The sequence below is a fragment of the Corvus moneduloides genome, chromosome 2, assembly GCF_009650955.1.
Source record: "Corvus moneduloides isolate bCorMon1 chromosome 2, bCorMon1.pri, whole genome shotgun sequence".
Classification (NCBI taxonomy): domain Eukaryota; kingdom Metazoa; phylum Chordata; class Aves; order Passeriformes; family Corvidae; genus Corvus; species Corvus moneduloides.
This window is the reverse complement of record NC_045477.1, coordinates 6,326,614-6,342,619: the sequence shown is the minus strand read 5'-3', so window position 1 is coordinate 6,342,619 and position 16,006 is coordinate 6,326,614. Positions and strand designations below refer to the sequence as shown.

Here is a 16,006-nt window from a genome sequence, read left to right as displayed (position 1 = left end):
GTTAGAAAAATAAAAAAATAGTTTAGAACCACAGGGTCAATACATATCACCTAGCAGAATCCCTTGAGAAGAAGTAGTTGGTGAGGCTAAACAGAAGAGAAATCAAAGTAATGAAGAGGGCGAAGCTATAATTCGAAAAGCTGAAGTTGTTTTCCAAAGGAAAGAGAAGATTCTTAGATCTTGGCAGATTAAATATAAAAATTCAGTAAGCCAAACCACCAAAAAAGCAGGGGGAAAAAAAAAGTATGTAAGGAATAACTAGAAAAGAAACTTGAAAATAAAAGGGGTTTTTTTTATTAAATAATTCAAAGTTTGTCAGTACATTTTTTAAGATCAACTGAGAATCAAGGTTTAAAGGGAAGCCAGATTAATTTGCTACATCCGTATTTTCTGTGGCAGAGGAAACTGGGTGCATTACAGACTGATTCTTTTCTGAGGTGCTCACCACGAAGATTTAAATGGACTGCGGACGTGGTTGTGGAACAAACAGGAAAAAGGAGCAGTAGAAAGTCAGCAGGACCAGAAGGTTTTACCCTGGCATTCAAAGGGAATTCAAGGATGAGATTGATGGATTATGAGCTGTGACAGGAAACTTAATGCTTAAAACCACCTGGCTAGCTCAGGACAACAGAGCTTCAGGAGACATCCCAGAATATGGATGTCTGTAGAACTGACATCTGAGCTTCTTAAATACTAAAATTTATAAAAAAGACTAGAATTAGCAGACGTCTGAATAAAGACAAAGTTTCATGGGGTTGGAATTCCTTTCGCAGAGGGAAAAGCCTATTTTATAAACATTTTGTAAACAATCCTTGAAGGGCATAGCAAACACACCTTGTGGTGGCCTATTTGGTATAGAAGGGAAACATTACAGATACTTCCAAAATTGTAAATGGTACAGAGGTAGTTGCTAAGGACTGCTGGTTCATTCTCTCTACAAATAGAAGTGCTTAAGAGTAAGTTAAACAAGTAAGAACCAGTTTTTGCAAAGCAAGGACGTGATTTTTCATAAAATGACTGGTAAACTTGGGGAACTTGTTGTCGATGGATATGACAGATGATGAAAATTCAGTAATTCAAGGGAAAACTGCCTAAGTTCATGAAAAGGCAAGTCCTTAAGGTTTACAGAGTGTTTTTAAACTGTGCTTGGTATTAGAAATGCCTGAGATCTGTGCTTGGCCTGTTCCCTAGACATCTGCTTATCCCTGGTGTTGGAGATAAGGGACTGGGCTAGCTGAACTTTTTGTCTGACTCAGTACAGCTGTTCCTGTGCTTCTAAGAACTGAACAAAGGCTGTTGTGGCTTGCTGGGTCTAGATGCTAATGGAGCTAGATCCCATGGAGAGCTTGAGGGTATCTCCTTTACAGTGCTAAAATTACTACTGTGAAGGTACTAATGAATAATTTTCTGTGTGAGAGAAGTTCGTGTGAACTAAAGCACTCCACTCTGTCTGGAGATAATAACACATTTGGGAAAAGTAAAGCAAACTTCTCTTAAGTAAATAATGTTTGTCTCTTTTTCCCTTTTTTGTACTAACATTTCATAAGTTATTATTAGATGCAAAAGAAATTGACACAAACCGTGGCATAGAACTTAGCTCTGAAATACAAATAATCATAAGTTCCCAGTGTATTATTATTATTAGGATATATTATCTTGAAAGCATAAAAAATTTTATTATTCATTATGATTTAATACAGTGTGCTTCAACATCAGCTTTTTTTGACGCTGGTGAAAAAAAATAACTGAGGTACAAAAATTTTATGGTGTATTTTCATTCCTTTGGTGGTCCTGTAAACTGTTGTATATAGCAACAAATATTTACTTGCTAAGAAGATCTTAGATCAACAGAAGATCTTAGAAATGTCATTGCTATGGCTAGTTATTAATGGTTTCTTACCTGGTGAAAAAAAAAGATATTTTGCTTCATCTTCCAAACTTCACAATGTTCTTACATGCATCGAAAGTCAAGAACTGCATAACTTGGTTAATGAGGGTTGGTACTGAAGTCCTTGCTTGTCATCCAAGATGCAGCACTGGTGCTTTCATCAGCTCTCTGGGTGTTGCCACTGCACCTCAAGTGCAGGAAGGAATTTTAGTTTAATGAGGCTTCTCCTTGACTGTGTCTTACATCAACAGCAAATGATTTCAAACAAGTAGTATTTTGGACAAGCAAATAACTGTGGATGAGATTTTCAACTGTTTACTTAATGGAAAAAGCAGCAATGAATCAGCCACTCTTCATTTTCCTCTTTGATTCTCATGCCAGCAAGCATTTGACCTTAACTCAGAAAACGCAGCTGGCGTTCCTTAGATGGGATTTCTTGGCTTATTGTAATAACAGAGACAAAGTTTCTTGTGAATGTTGGGACACAGCGAAGGCAAAATTCAAAACAGTGCAAATTAGGCATGTGAACATCTGTCAGTGTGGCAGCCTGAAATATCTAAGCAGTTGAAAATAAGGACTTGTCAAAGGGGAAAAAAATCTCCTAATAATATTTGCTCATTAATTCCATGATATACCCTTCAGACCTCAACTGGCATTGAGGATATGACCAACAGACATAATGCTGGTTAAGGAAAAAGAGAAAAAGGAACTGAAGACGCGGTGTGGCAGCAGTTACTGCCTGCTTCTTGTTTATTGCAGTCCTCACCATTATCTCTATGTGGCACTTCAGCATAACCTATGTAAACCAGGCTAGCTTAAGAAAATGTACCTTTCTCAATCCTGTAATATGAAAATGTAAAGCATTTAACATTAGTGGTGCTGAAGCTCCTTCTGCTGTTTTTTCTCTGTTATTTCCGATGCATCAGTATTTTCCCCTGTGCCTGCTCCCCTGGCTGGGGATGCAGGATGCTTGCAAACTGGTGTGAAGGGACACGGTGTTATAAACAGGTCTGAGGATGTGCCAGATGAGAAGATGTTATTTTCCTCTGTTCTATGACACATGCATAGTAACTAAGGTGTGCACATCCCATCATTATGCTTTGCTGCAGCTTTCCTATCCCCAGCAGTACTTCATTAACATTAAGAACATAGTTCCTGGTTAATCCTGGTAATTTTCAGCAGCCATTCTGATGCATCCACTTGAGCACCATATTATCCTAATACTGCTGCCATTTGCATGTCTTTGAAATACATTTTTTCTCAGATATTGTCCATTTAATCCACGGCGGTTTCCATCACCCTTTGTTCTTATAGTCATGCTTTACTTACAACTGATGAAAAAGAATAATCTACTAATTTCTCAATAGCTGTTAAAGGTTAAGAAGGAATCAACAAGGTGTAAACAGCAGCATGACAAGCCCAAAGATTTAGCTGTTTGAATGCTGACTACATAATTAGAAACATATAGAGCTAGAATTATAGTGAAACCAGGCCATTAAGATTTCAATATTTAATCAACAATTTTTCATGTGAATAAAATTGTTACATGCCATTTATCATTTCAGCTGTACTCTGACAGGAAAGAAAAAGCCTTTAGGAACAGCGATAAAATATTTAAGGAAGGTGTGACAATTATTCTGTATATTCACTTATCTGTATATAGTTTCTCCTCTCTTCCCTTCCCTACTCTTATCTGAGAGTGTAGGTCTTAGCTTATGAGACTGAAAGGAAAAGGATTTGTCTTTGTAATTTGCACATCAATATATGGCACCAATCCCAGGCAGAACAGGGGAAGGGCGTGTATTACCGACGTGCTCCAGTGCTGATCCAAAGTACTTTCAGCTCCAGAATTTTAACGAAGCTTTCAGGGCATCACTGTTTTTCTGTGAGTGGACCTCCCTTCTTTCCCTGTGTGAGACTGCCTGGCTGTCAGTGTGGGTCTGGGCTCTGCTGGATTTCCATTCTCCAGATTAGGGGGCAGCTTCATGGAGCCCGCCTTCCCCTACTGCAGCAGTAAGAGAGATGCACCTTCTAGAGGTCTCTGTCCCCTTGCTTTCTTGCACAAGCTCCTAAAACCAAGGCTGTCACTTGTCCTTAATTACTGATGTGTCATTAGGTGTATCTTATCCATTGCCTGTGAGAGCTGCTGAATGGCTGCACAGCAGATAGTACATTGTGCACCCACCTGAACAGGTGCAGCATTGTGCAATCTGGCCATATCAGGCCTTCAGTACAAGAATTCTGATACAAAAGCAGCGTCTTTGCTACTTTATGGGAATTGGAAAACACCTTATCTAATCTGTGGCTGCGTGCAGCCCAACCTGCAGATGTTTCCTGTGAAGTGTTACCTGCTGCTTTGTCCTTGAGCCATTGCCTGTTAGCTCACAGTGGCCATCACTCCCGCAAGGCCTTTGCTCCCCAGCAAGTGAGGCAGGATTTATGACATAAGATAGTTTAATGTGGTTTGGGTTTTTTTGGTTGGTTGGTTTTTTGCTTTTTTTTTTTTTTTTGGTCTTTCCTGCTGCTGTGCTGGCTTGCACCTCTCCTTCTGCCTTTTTAGCCTCAGGAATTTTTTTGAAAGACATGTTGTACTTCTGTAGAGGACTTTTCTTTTTTCCTGGTTAAAATTTAAAAGAAATATAAATTATTTATAAACTGGCAACATAAAATGAACAGTGTAGCCATACATACCATTGTTTTTTAAAGACAAGGTTTTAAAGCAGGCTTCTTATTAAAGCTGTTCGTAAACTGTAGAGGTTACAGTGTTTCCTCTGAACTTAAGACGTTTTGAGCCTCAGACTTTAAAATACATATAAAAAAGTGTGGTTATTAACTGGCTACTCAAAGTGTTATAAAATACTTGGCATTTTGATTTGAACTACTAAAAATGCATTAAAATATCCAGGTCTTTTCCAGCTTTATTGCGAAAAAAAAAATTAAGTCAGTGCCTATTCCCTGACCTGATGGTGTATTTAAAAGAGGTTTACCTGTCTTCTTTATCTTCAGTCCTATTTGCTCCCAAGTGGAGGCCTGGCCTTGAAAATTTGGATTTATGGCAACCTCTTTCTCCATCCTCTATTTTTTGCTTCTAGATTCATAACTGATGGGAGGCTTAAATGAATTCAAGTTCAGAAAGTTTTGCCTTTCATGGATATAGTTGCCTGCCTGGTGCAGAAATGTCTCAAGAAGTAATAAAGGAGTAGAAATTCCCAGTCTGTTGTTTGGGAAGTTGGTCAGATTCAGAGAAAGCAAAAGAAAATGGAGGGGGGATGAAATGAGGCACCAGAAGTTTGAAAGCAGGTGTAGCATATGAAGAATGTGGGAGAGATTTGTGTGAAATGGGATACCGGGAGGACAGGTTACAGAATGGCAACTACTCCCTATGGCATCTTCCTCACAAACTTTTGTTTGGTTTCCTTTGTTTGTTTTTTTTTTTTTAGACAATCTTTTTGTCCATTTCTAGCCTCCCTGCTGCTTACAGTAGCAGAATACAAGGGATATTTCTGATGCAATTCACCGATAAGTTGTCTTCTGATTTCACATAAGTTCTCTTGTTGATCTGTCTCATGACTATGAGAAAGCCATTCTCCAAAATGTTATTCACAGCAGGGTTTTTATACTTCTCTGAGAAGATTGTGAATAATACTGGAATTAGGTAAGAAGCTTCACAAATATATATATATACACACATATATGTATGGATTAGGCACTTTTCAGAATATTAGTCTGATATTGCCTTGCCTTCTTGAAAATTACTAACAAAGGAAATGGGGTTTTTTTGGGGGGGAGGGGGTACATGATACTCACAAAGGGAAAAACTAGAAGTAAGCAGTTTCAAAGAATTTGCAGTTATAATGGCCTTGGGATCAATTGGGAAAATCTCTCCAGACAGAGAGCAGCAGCATCGCACAGTTGAGTTAAAGGTTGAAAGCCTTAGGTCAAAGGGTGTCCTAGTTTTTAAAGGTGCTAAAGGATAAAAGGAAATGGATTATCAGCCTGATAAGAGGAAATACAAAAAAAGAAAAAGATAATTATGGCAGAAACAGAACAGTCAACTTCTCATAGGCAAAGTTTTTTAACCTGAAAGGAACTTTAATAGCAGTTGCAATGAAATACTAGAGTGTAGATAGGGGGAAATATGAATATGAAAAATTACTCTCTTACCCTGTAACAAGATATACACTGTATCTTTGGATAGAAGAATAAGTATCTTTACTTTGAAAAGACTCTTGATTCACTTTAATCAGTTGCTGTCACAGTCTGCTGAGGGATAAGGACTTTCAGCTGCAAATTTAGTCTATCATATCAGCCTGGTTAGCACCTGTAATCCAGCGAGGGTGAGAGGACTGCCTGATTTATCCAAAGCAAGTTACAGGCAGGGAGGTCTGGAACCTTAGTTGTGATGAACAAAGAAAATGCTTTATCTGTCTAGGACAGAGGTAAGGAATGAAGGGTGTTTGGGTTTTTTGTTTGTTTGGTTTGGTTGTTTGCTTTCCTTTTCTGATACCTTTTTATTTTTTTCAATTTTTCGTATTCTTTTTTTCCCCTGTAAATGGTGAATACTAACTCCATGTGAGATTCTTTTCACCTCTTTATTATTTAAGCACCTTTTTCAAAGACATAATACACGGCAGCTGTCCTCAATGCATCTTGTTGTTCCTGTTGTCTTTATAGCTGTAAATTCTTGTCAAATTTTTGATATAAGAGCTTGAAGTCTATATTTAGTTACCACCTCATTTTTTCAACATTTTTTGGAAATTTAGTTTTTAACCATTTAAAAAGCATTGGTATAGGATATTATAAATATTTTTAGGCTACATTATGTCTGCTGAGATGCTTAAAAGAGAAAAGTAGAGGCAAATATAATAATAGTCAATTCAGATGTTCAAAGCTTCTTCCTGAAAAAATAAGAGAACTTTGTGAAAGGTACTTTAGATATTCTTTATAATTCTTCTGGGGACAAAAGCACTCTGTGAAGGTTACTCAGGTTTTGCAAAACTAGAAAATCACGGAGAGTTCTTGTCTTATAAAATAAAATCCATCTATCCAAGCCTTTTGTGAAAGGCTAGAGACTGTGGATATTGATGTTTTTGATAGATGGAATGCTCCCAAACCAGCTCATCCCAATATGACTCCTCAGACTGAGACTTTATATAAACAAGAGGTTCCCCCAGAGTTCAGACTTCCAAGTTGATGATTAGCTGACAAAGCTAAAAATCCAGTTTCTTGATACAGAGAAACTATAACTTTCAAATTAATGAAGCAATCATTCCCTTAGATGACTTCTAACATTGCACCAGGTTTTCAGCAGGAAACACTGATAAATCTTGTGATACCTTTTCCATTACTCATTTGAACATATCCACTAGATTACATTTTTATGGACTTCAGAGAATACTTCTCACTGTTTGGAGAAGTAAAAGATGTTGTTCGAGAGGGCCCTACTCAAAGTAATGAATTTACTTACCTTGTTAGTGTTCCTCAAATTCTTTTTCTTCCATCTTTATTTTTACCCACATTGGCTACACAATTTTGACAGGATGCTTAGATACCCAGTTGGATGCTAATATCCTCAGTGAGACTGAACATGCAAAAAAGATGGCATGGGGGTTTTTTTGTTGTTGTTTTGGTTGGTCAGGGGTTTTGCTGAGTGTGATCCTATGGAACTGAAAAGGTTATTCTGTGCTATTATCATGGGTCAGGAAGTTGTCCAAGTGTTGTTTACTAAGGACTCAGTGAAGAACGGTTTTTACATGACCTTTCTGTACACAAAAATTAGAAAAGGGCAACAAAAATGAATAGAACCAAGAGGTTTCAAGTGGAAATGGATTGCATTGCTTAAATTCCCTTTGTTCAAAAAGAAAACATAATACAATAAATACATGTATAATTTTTAAATGAAGGGTAAGTTAACTATTATAGTTAAATATAAAGATATCACTAGAGAGGAGGATTATAAGGAAGCACTGAACATCATTGGCCTTTGGTTAAGGATGGAGAAAGGGATGGAAAATTAAGAAACTTGTCTTAAAATACTCCTGTGTAATTTCAAAGCCCTGGGCTAAAAGGAAATATATTGATGTAGACAAATATAACTGTTGACTTTCATGTTATGTAAACACTTGTTGAAAAGCTGAGGCAGTGCCTAAGTGTTCTTTTCTAATCAAACATGTGGTTTTTAATTTTTTTTTTCCAACATATTTCAGTTTGCCCTTACCTTTCTCCCTGACTTATTTTGGAAGAAGAGGTTTTCTACTCTCAAGACTAGAAAATAGTTTTCCTTTATTTACCATTTCTTTGTTCAGTTACTTGTAAGAAAAATACCACAATATAAAACCTGAAGTATTGTGGAACTTCACACCAGTATTTTATGCCTTCATTTCAATCCCACTTCGTTCTGGCTGGAAAAGAATAGCAAATTTTTTTGGTTTTATGTCAGGTTTTGAGGCTAACATGAAGACAGTTAACAAATTCAGGTTTTTGTACTAAAAACCAGTTCCCTTTTCTAAGGCTTTAACTGAGTGTTTATGGGCTTTTTTGTTAGGATTAAACATAAATTATAACAAAACCTAAGCCCACTTAACAGTTCATCAAAGAAAGTCTGGATTTCAGATTTCTTGGGGGGCAGGCAGAGAAGTCATTGTTCATAAAGCCTGTGTTTAGTATCTCTGGCTTCTTTCAGTTTAATATGGTTCTGATAATGCCACCAATAAGCAGCTGAATTCAACATCAAAAATCAGTAGAAGCAAGACATACCAGCCCAAGAAATACCATGGCTTGTCACAGCTGAGCTGTGTCTTTGGAGGTATTACTTCACTACAGCATGCTTAATTTGTTTGGTTTTATTTTAAAAAATGCCACAGTGGGAGAAAATCAGAATAAGTAAGCCAGAAGCAGAGCTGAGTTTTTGGGAAGAAAACAGCATCTGGGTGCTTCAGCTCTGCTACCTCCTTCAACCCAAAGCCAGGTTCTCAGTGGTAGCACAGCTCATTTCCACTTAACCACATCCACATGGGAGGGTTTAACTGTGGATGTAGAAAAGCACCTCTAATCCAATACAGCAAGAAAGGGAGGACAGACTTGTTTTTTGTGTTAATGCATTGGCACTTAGTAGGCTGTGTGCTCCTGTAAGGACAGAGCAGGTCAGTGAGCTTGGCAGTGCCATGAGATGTGTGAAGATGGCAGCATGCAGTGGCATTCCTGGCCATAGTCCTCATGCTGACTTTATGGCTCTTGTGTCCCTAGGAAGATATTTTCAAGATTTTCTGGAAAAAAAAAAAAAAAAAAGGGTATTAAACTGATAAGTGTGATTCAACCTAAAGTAAGCACAAATGGAAGGTACTGTTTGTACAAACATCTCTGTGTGTTCCAGTTCACATAGGAATTGACAGCATTATGGCAACTCACTAATATTAAAAAAATAAAAGCTGAAATTCTGCAATGTTAAAGATGTATGCAGTAGAGAAACATGTCCAGTATTAGGAGTGTACATATTTGCCGGGTGTTTTAGCATGTAAAACCTAAGTGTCCCTTTCAAAATGTTGAGCAAGATTGCTGTCTGGACCTGCACCTGTGGACAGGTTTCAATAGGACAAACTGTGGGGAATTCCCACTTGCCTGTGCCTTGTGACAGAGAAGGAAAGCTTCTTTCAGTGTTGCAGCTTTGGACAATGAAAGTACTAAGGCAATTATGAAAGAATAGCCAATGTGCTCTAAAGTTAAGATTCCTTTGCCCTTTTTTTTGTGTAGTTTTTTCCCTGCTGATAATCTCAGAAGGTATCAAATTCTAACAAACAGAGAAAAAGGGGGAGAGAGAGGCCTGCTAAGTACAAGGCTGTTATATCTTAGAAGAATATAATATGAAGGAGTGTTACTTACCATGTCCTGCAATATTCGTTGCCAGTTCTAGGAGATCAGTGTAAAAGTAAATACCATTTTGCAGGGCAGGTAGGAAACTTCCAGAATTCATTGCTACAGGAGGTCGAGTTGACAGATACTATAAGCAGATTCCAAAAGATATTAGAGACATTCATAGGCAACAGTTCTAAATAATGAGTAGATACAAAAGAGAACAAGAGGTGTGGCCTGCAGCACCCCTGACAGAAGCGCTGTGGTTGCTGGCAGAGTGCAGGAGGAGTGGACAGCAGAAAATGGATGTACTCCTGTGCTTCCCTTGAACAGCCATCCTGCTGTTGCTGACCACAGCAGCGTGATGACCTGGGTGCACAAGCACGTCTCCTGTTCTTAGCTCACTTCTGCCTAACCAGTGAATTTTTTAGACCAAGTGTCTCAAAGCTTGCCAGCAGTGCAGGCAGAATTTACTTCTGTGGCTGTGACAGAATTGCTGCTTTAGGCACCACCGTGCCCGGGAGCGGTGAGGTGGAGGGAGAGCGGTGCCCGGCCACCAGGATGTGTTGACTATGGGCCTGCTGCCCAGGAATTGCTCTGCTGCTGCCACAAATACAGCACGAGATGGCTGAATATTCACTGCTGATCAGTAGCCTCCCCAACACCCAGAGAATGCAGATCTGCCTCTCTCTAAGCCCTGGCTTTTGTGCCTCCCATTGTTTTGCAACGATGGCTAAGTGCTCTGTATAAGACTAGAGTTGATGTATTACAATGTGACAGAGCTCCCTGAATAATTTATATCTGCAGTTCCATTTCATACTTATTTGTTATCCTATAGGTTTTCCCCTAGGACATGCCATCTAGTTTCAATTTAAAACCTAAGTTCCATAAATTACCGCTGCACAGAAGTTGCTTTAACACGCCATTTATGCAGGTAATGGTGCACATTGTAGCAGAAGTGTTTCAGAGTCCCCACTCCTGGGATTAGAGATCCACGGTGAGCTGGTAAATGGGAAACAATGCGGAGTTGGCCGGAAAATTGAACAAATCCACCTTAACATATCACAGCAAATCACACCTTAATGCTGTGAACTCTGTAGGGCAATGTTTCTGCACCAGCAAGGACATCTGGGTTCCCTGCTTGCATTAAGCAAAAAGGAAGTGTGTACATTGTGTATCTCATGTATTTAGTTACCAGTTCATGAAAGTGCACTTAGGAAGAGTATTAAGACATATTTATGGTAAGGTATAAATAAGGCCCATCACACCATCAGTTCTTAATCCTTGCTTTTATTCTCTGGGCAGATGATTTTTCTCAAAAAAAATCAAAACTTCAGAGAATAGCCAGTCTAAGTAATAAGTTCAGCAACACTTTAACAATTACTAAAATGTGTGTAGATCTGTTATATTTCAAAATAAATGTAAGTACAGGTTTTTTTTCTTTAAAGACTAATATGAATTTTATAGAAGTAAGTGCATTTCAGAAAAAATCCCTTTATTTACATGTCTTGCCTCACTCAAGTGGAAATCATGTCACTGCAGCCATTAGAACTACTTTTCTGTTTCTGAGGCCACATTTTGGCTAAATGTTTCTCCTTAAGTATTTAGGTTTAATTCTTTTTCTTAGCACTTATTATATCTAATAGGCTTTAAACACCTGCTTCAAATTAGTCAAATTAAGTGTTTCTTGAGTAAGACTAGTGACTAATCCAGCAACTGCTAATTTTTGTGTATTATATTTTGGTTTATTACTGAGTCATACACATGCAGGTTTGGATAGAGATTGATATGTGGGCTAATACTGCACAGAGCTACCAGCTACAAGCAAGGTAGCATTGAATCCCCAGGCTGTGAATATCCTGCTGAAGTGACTGGTGTAAAAGGCCCTGAGATGCTCTGTTTGCTTGTGACACAGACAAGATTCAGTAAACCAACCTTTCATTCCCAGTTATGGGCCTGTCTTTTTGGTGATTTCCCTCATGTAAATTTGAAAATATATCTTGTTACATGTAAGTAGAGGCTGCATGCCAGTAATAAATACATCCTGCTGTCTGTTAGGCAGATCTCAGGGACTGTGGAGCTTCTTGAGAGTCTCTAGGACAGAGTTAGGTATCCCTTGCCAGTGGGAAGGTGTATGTGAACCTGCAGGACTGCCAGTCCCCTTCTCTGTGGTGCCCTTACCTTGCCTAGGGGGTTATTGCTGCCAGGGCATTGCCTTTGGTCTGTTTGATGTGAGTGCATCAGGCACAAGACGAAAGGTTTCACAAGAGAAGAATATCCAGGATTTCAAGTTAAATCTTACATTACTTGTGGTAACATGTGAAACAAGGAATTATTTAAGGGAAGGATGAAGAAAAGGTGGGAAAAGGGATGTGCTGTGACACAGCACAGCAACAGAAACAAGTTTAGGCTGTGTGTAACATGTGCTACTTGGGGACTGATATGCCTGGTTCAGGAAAAATACTCAGTGCATTCAAGTTCACTCATGAATGTGAATGGCCTAAGTAATTTGAGAATCCATTTACAAACCACTTACACCCACATCATCCTGTTTGCTCTTACCTAGCCAAGCATCTGTGGGCCCTGAAACCTCATGAGAACTGTATTTTATTTAGGAAAGATTTTGGCCTGTTGCAGTACCGTTCTGCTTCCTTTTTTATTTCTCTTCTTTCTTATTTCTCTTCTTGTTCTTTCACTTTCTCTAGCAGTGCGCATCCAGGATGGTAAGGTTGTAATAGTGACAGTTCATTAGATCCAGTAATTCAAGTATTCTTTGGTGGTAGGTGACTATTCATAAGTTTCTGGTGCTGCTACTTCTGATGTACGTGTTCCATGTGTCTAAATAAATGCCTTGCTTTGATCCAACAGGCCAGAACCCGTACTGTGGACAAAGGATGGTGGAGAACTACCAGATCCAGAGAGAATGGTTGTCAATGGCAGGGTTTTAAGCATCAGCTTCCTAAACAAAACAGACAATGGCACATACCGATGTGAAGCAAAAAATCCCATTGGCCGAAACAGCACAGAATATGTCCTGATAGTACATGGTGAGTGTGCTCTCCTTAGTGCATGCTATGCATATTTAACATTTCCAGCTGATACAATTGCTTATGGTCATTATGGAAAGAATAGCAAGAAAGAGTTGGAAGTGTAATTGCACTTTTATTGATGCTATTGTCTAGCTGTGGGGAGTGTGTTGTCTTTCCTTTATTGGCACGCCTCTCTTCTTACAGTTTAAACAAAATATATTCACTCATGCTGTGAACTTTTTGCTAAGCAAGCACCTGTAAAAATGTTTTGCAGTGTGTGGGTACTGTTTCATAAATACTTGCCTCAGGCGCAGCTGTTCAGATAAAGCTGGTTACAGAAGGATATATGAAGAGAAATATCAGACGGATGTGTGCTTGAGGTTTTCTGCTTAGCTTTTATAGACCACCAAAGACAGGACATCGGATACTTCACACAAGTTACAACCTGCCACTGAGAAAATTCAGCTCATACAAGTTAGCTGATATCACCTGGCACGTCATTAAAGTCTGACCTCAAAACTGTGTCATGTCCTAAATGTATTATATTACTTCCAATAAAACGGAAAAATAGGAAGATTCACGTGAAATTACACTTGATTTTTTTTCACCCCCTAATAAATTAGGCAACAATATATGTCATGTGAAAAGAATATCTGTCTTCTACACCGATCATGAAATAGATTGCCATAACTCAGCTATAGGGGAGACTATACTGTAAAATTAGCATTTGCCTTTAATACAGCCTTGCAATTTGGATTCTAGGAGTCTCAAAACATGATGTTCTCTTATCACAGGTAATTCCTGGAAGGTTATGATTTCCATAATTTGAATTTTAATATAAGAGAATATAGAGGCAGAAGCTCCACTGTAGTTCATTATAGTACTTTTTTACCTCTTTTTTTAATGCAATTTCTTGTAAGTATGACAAAATAAAATGAAAAAATCTAATGCAAATTGTAGTCTTTAAATGGACAAGAGAATTACATAGATTTTATTTGCTCATGCTAAACTTGGTTACAACAAGTATACATTTCCTTCATGGTTGTAAGGTATCAAACATTTTTCACTACAGGTTTAACCTGCCTCTGGGTATTTGGCATAAAAATTCTAGTAAGTGCTGCTTTCAGTAATGAGATATTTATTGGCACTGTTGATGAAATGTCATTTATGAAAAGAAACACTTAGGTTACTTTTCATTTTTCTCAAAGTTCACCATTAGTTTATGTAGGATTAGTGACAGAAATAAGGAGGAGATCTTTGCATGAGGAACACAGAGCCTGTACAGCTGCGTGAGTATTTCTGTGTTAAAGACAAACAGAAAAACTAAACCCTCTAACCTCTACTTACATTGGCTGCTAAAAGAAGAGGAAAAGGAAAACTGTCTTTTGCATCCCAGAGGTGGTGGTGTGTTGGTTGTTGGCTGCAGGCACAAAGTGCTCTGCCTTTGATGAGGTAACGGCTTCTGCACTTACCATATGTTGAAACTTCTGTCATTTGTGTTTTCTGCCCAATTTATTTATGTGCTTGTTTCCAAAAAGATGGCCTTTTATAACGGCGGATTTTTTTCCACCAGCAGTGACTCTGCAGTAGAACTCTATCAAAGAATATTTCACCATTTCCACTTTCACACAGTGGCGTGTCCCCTGTTGATCTGATTATCTTGCATCAACTTCCTGGCAGTCTGTAAAATCATTCATTATCAGGGAGGTATTCTGTTATGTTTGGCAGCACATTAGGCGTGTTATCAGGTTTAGCTTGCTCATTGCTGACCTTTCCTGTTATGAGTACCCGAGTTTTCCTAATTGCATTTCTGCGATTCCAGCGGTGGAACTAGAGAAGGTAAATGTCAGGTGCTTCCGAGGTTTCTGAAACAATCAGAGTTATGTGACAGAGCATGAGATGATGTTTAGTACTTAACAGCTTACTGGGTGTAGTGGTTTGGTCCAAAATACTCATTACTGTTTATCTGCTGTGAGATAAGAATTAGGAGAAATGCAAAACAGGCACCAAACTTGAAAGAATATAAAGAAGTTTATTAACAGACCTAAGAGAGGAAAAAAAAATTATACCACCTTCAGAACTCTCCTCCTCCCCCCACCTTCCTCCCTTCTCCCACTGACAATGTGAAAAGACAACCCTTTAGATGTTCAGTCTGTTTACCACTTCCATAATAACCTTGTTCAGTCCATTTAGAAAGAGAAGTCTCTTCTTGCTCATGCTATGAAAACATTATCACAACGAGACAGCCGCCCACTTCCAAATATTGTTCAGTCCATTTAGGAAGAGGAGTCTCTCTGCCTGCGTGTGAGTCCTTTCCCCCGACTTGCAGCTTTTCCCGCAACTGCTTTCGAGGGTCCACTCTTGAAGTTTTTTGGGGTACAATTTTAAGGTTGAGCCGTTCAGAAACAAAAACAGAGGCCCTTCTCCTTCCCTGGGAGCAAAGGGTCTTCATCATCTTCATCTTTAGGACTATCTCTGGGAGCATCTCTAGGAACTGAGGTTTTCTCCTTTCCCATTTGGAGCAAAAGTCCTCATCTGGTTCATCTCTACGGACTGAGGTTTTCTCCTTTCCCGTTTGGAGCAAAAGTCCTCATCTGGTTCATCTCTCCCTGTCCAAACTTCTCATGAAATTACAGCTGCGTCAGCATCTGCCTATCTCAGCGCAGGTGCTTTTGCTTACGAGCTGAACACTCCACCCCCCATATCTTCGTGAAATTACAACGGGATACTCTGATATATCATAGCTTCACAACAGAATTTCAGCTTTAAGCATCTCCTCTCTCTCTTCCCTCAGGTTTTCAGCTCTTCACAGCAATAAAAGGGTTACTCTCACCTCGGCCTTGCAGCTTTGCAGCTGGAATGTTGAATTTTTCTTATCGCAGTGGAGAGGGGGGAGAGCCGAGCCGCTCCGGCTGCCCACGGCAAGGCAGTGGGGGGGGTTCCATGGCTGGAACAGGTCCATGGCTCCAGGATGGCCGTGGCCCGGCCCGGCCTGGCCCAAGCAGGGCCTGGCTGGGCCCGCTGGCCCCCACTCGGGGCCCGCAGCCACCTGTGCCAGCGCCGGAAACGAGAGAGAGCTTGGAGGGGGAGTTTGCCTATTCTTAAATGTGGATCACAGAGGTGATCACAACTTTAAGTGGCTTAGAGAATTGTCCATATTCAAACTGGCCAGCTGATAGGTTCTATCAGTTCCCAGAGGAAACTGTAAGCACCCCTTAGCAAGGACGTCCCTTCCGGGACT

General features: G+C 39.3%; 1 protein-coding gene across 3 annotated transcripts in view; it reads left to right on the top strand.

Moving 5' to 3' along the window:
• CADM2 (cell adhesion molecule 2) overlaps window positions 1-16,006 on the top strand; it is a 1,080,208-nt gene that overhangs the window by 999,182 nt on the left and 65,020 nt on the right. For all 3 annotated transcript variants that reach the window (XM_032096903.1, XM_032096885.1, XM_032096894.1), the window contains one exon: window positions 12,605-12,783. In XM_032096903.1, the coding sequence (XP_031952794.1) occupies window positions 12,605-12,783 (179 nt within the window). The remainder of the gene's footprint in view (window positions 1-12,604; window positions 12,784-16,006) is intronic.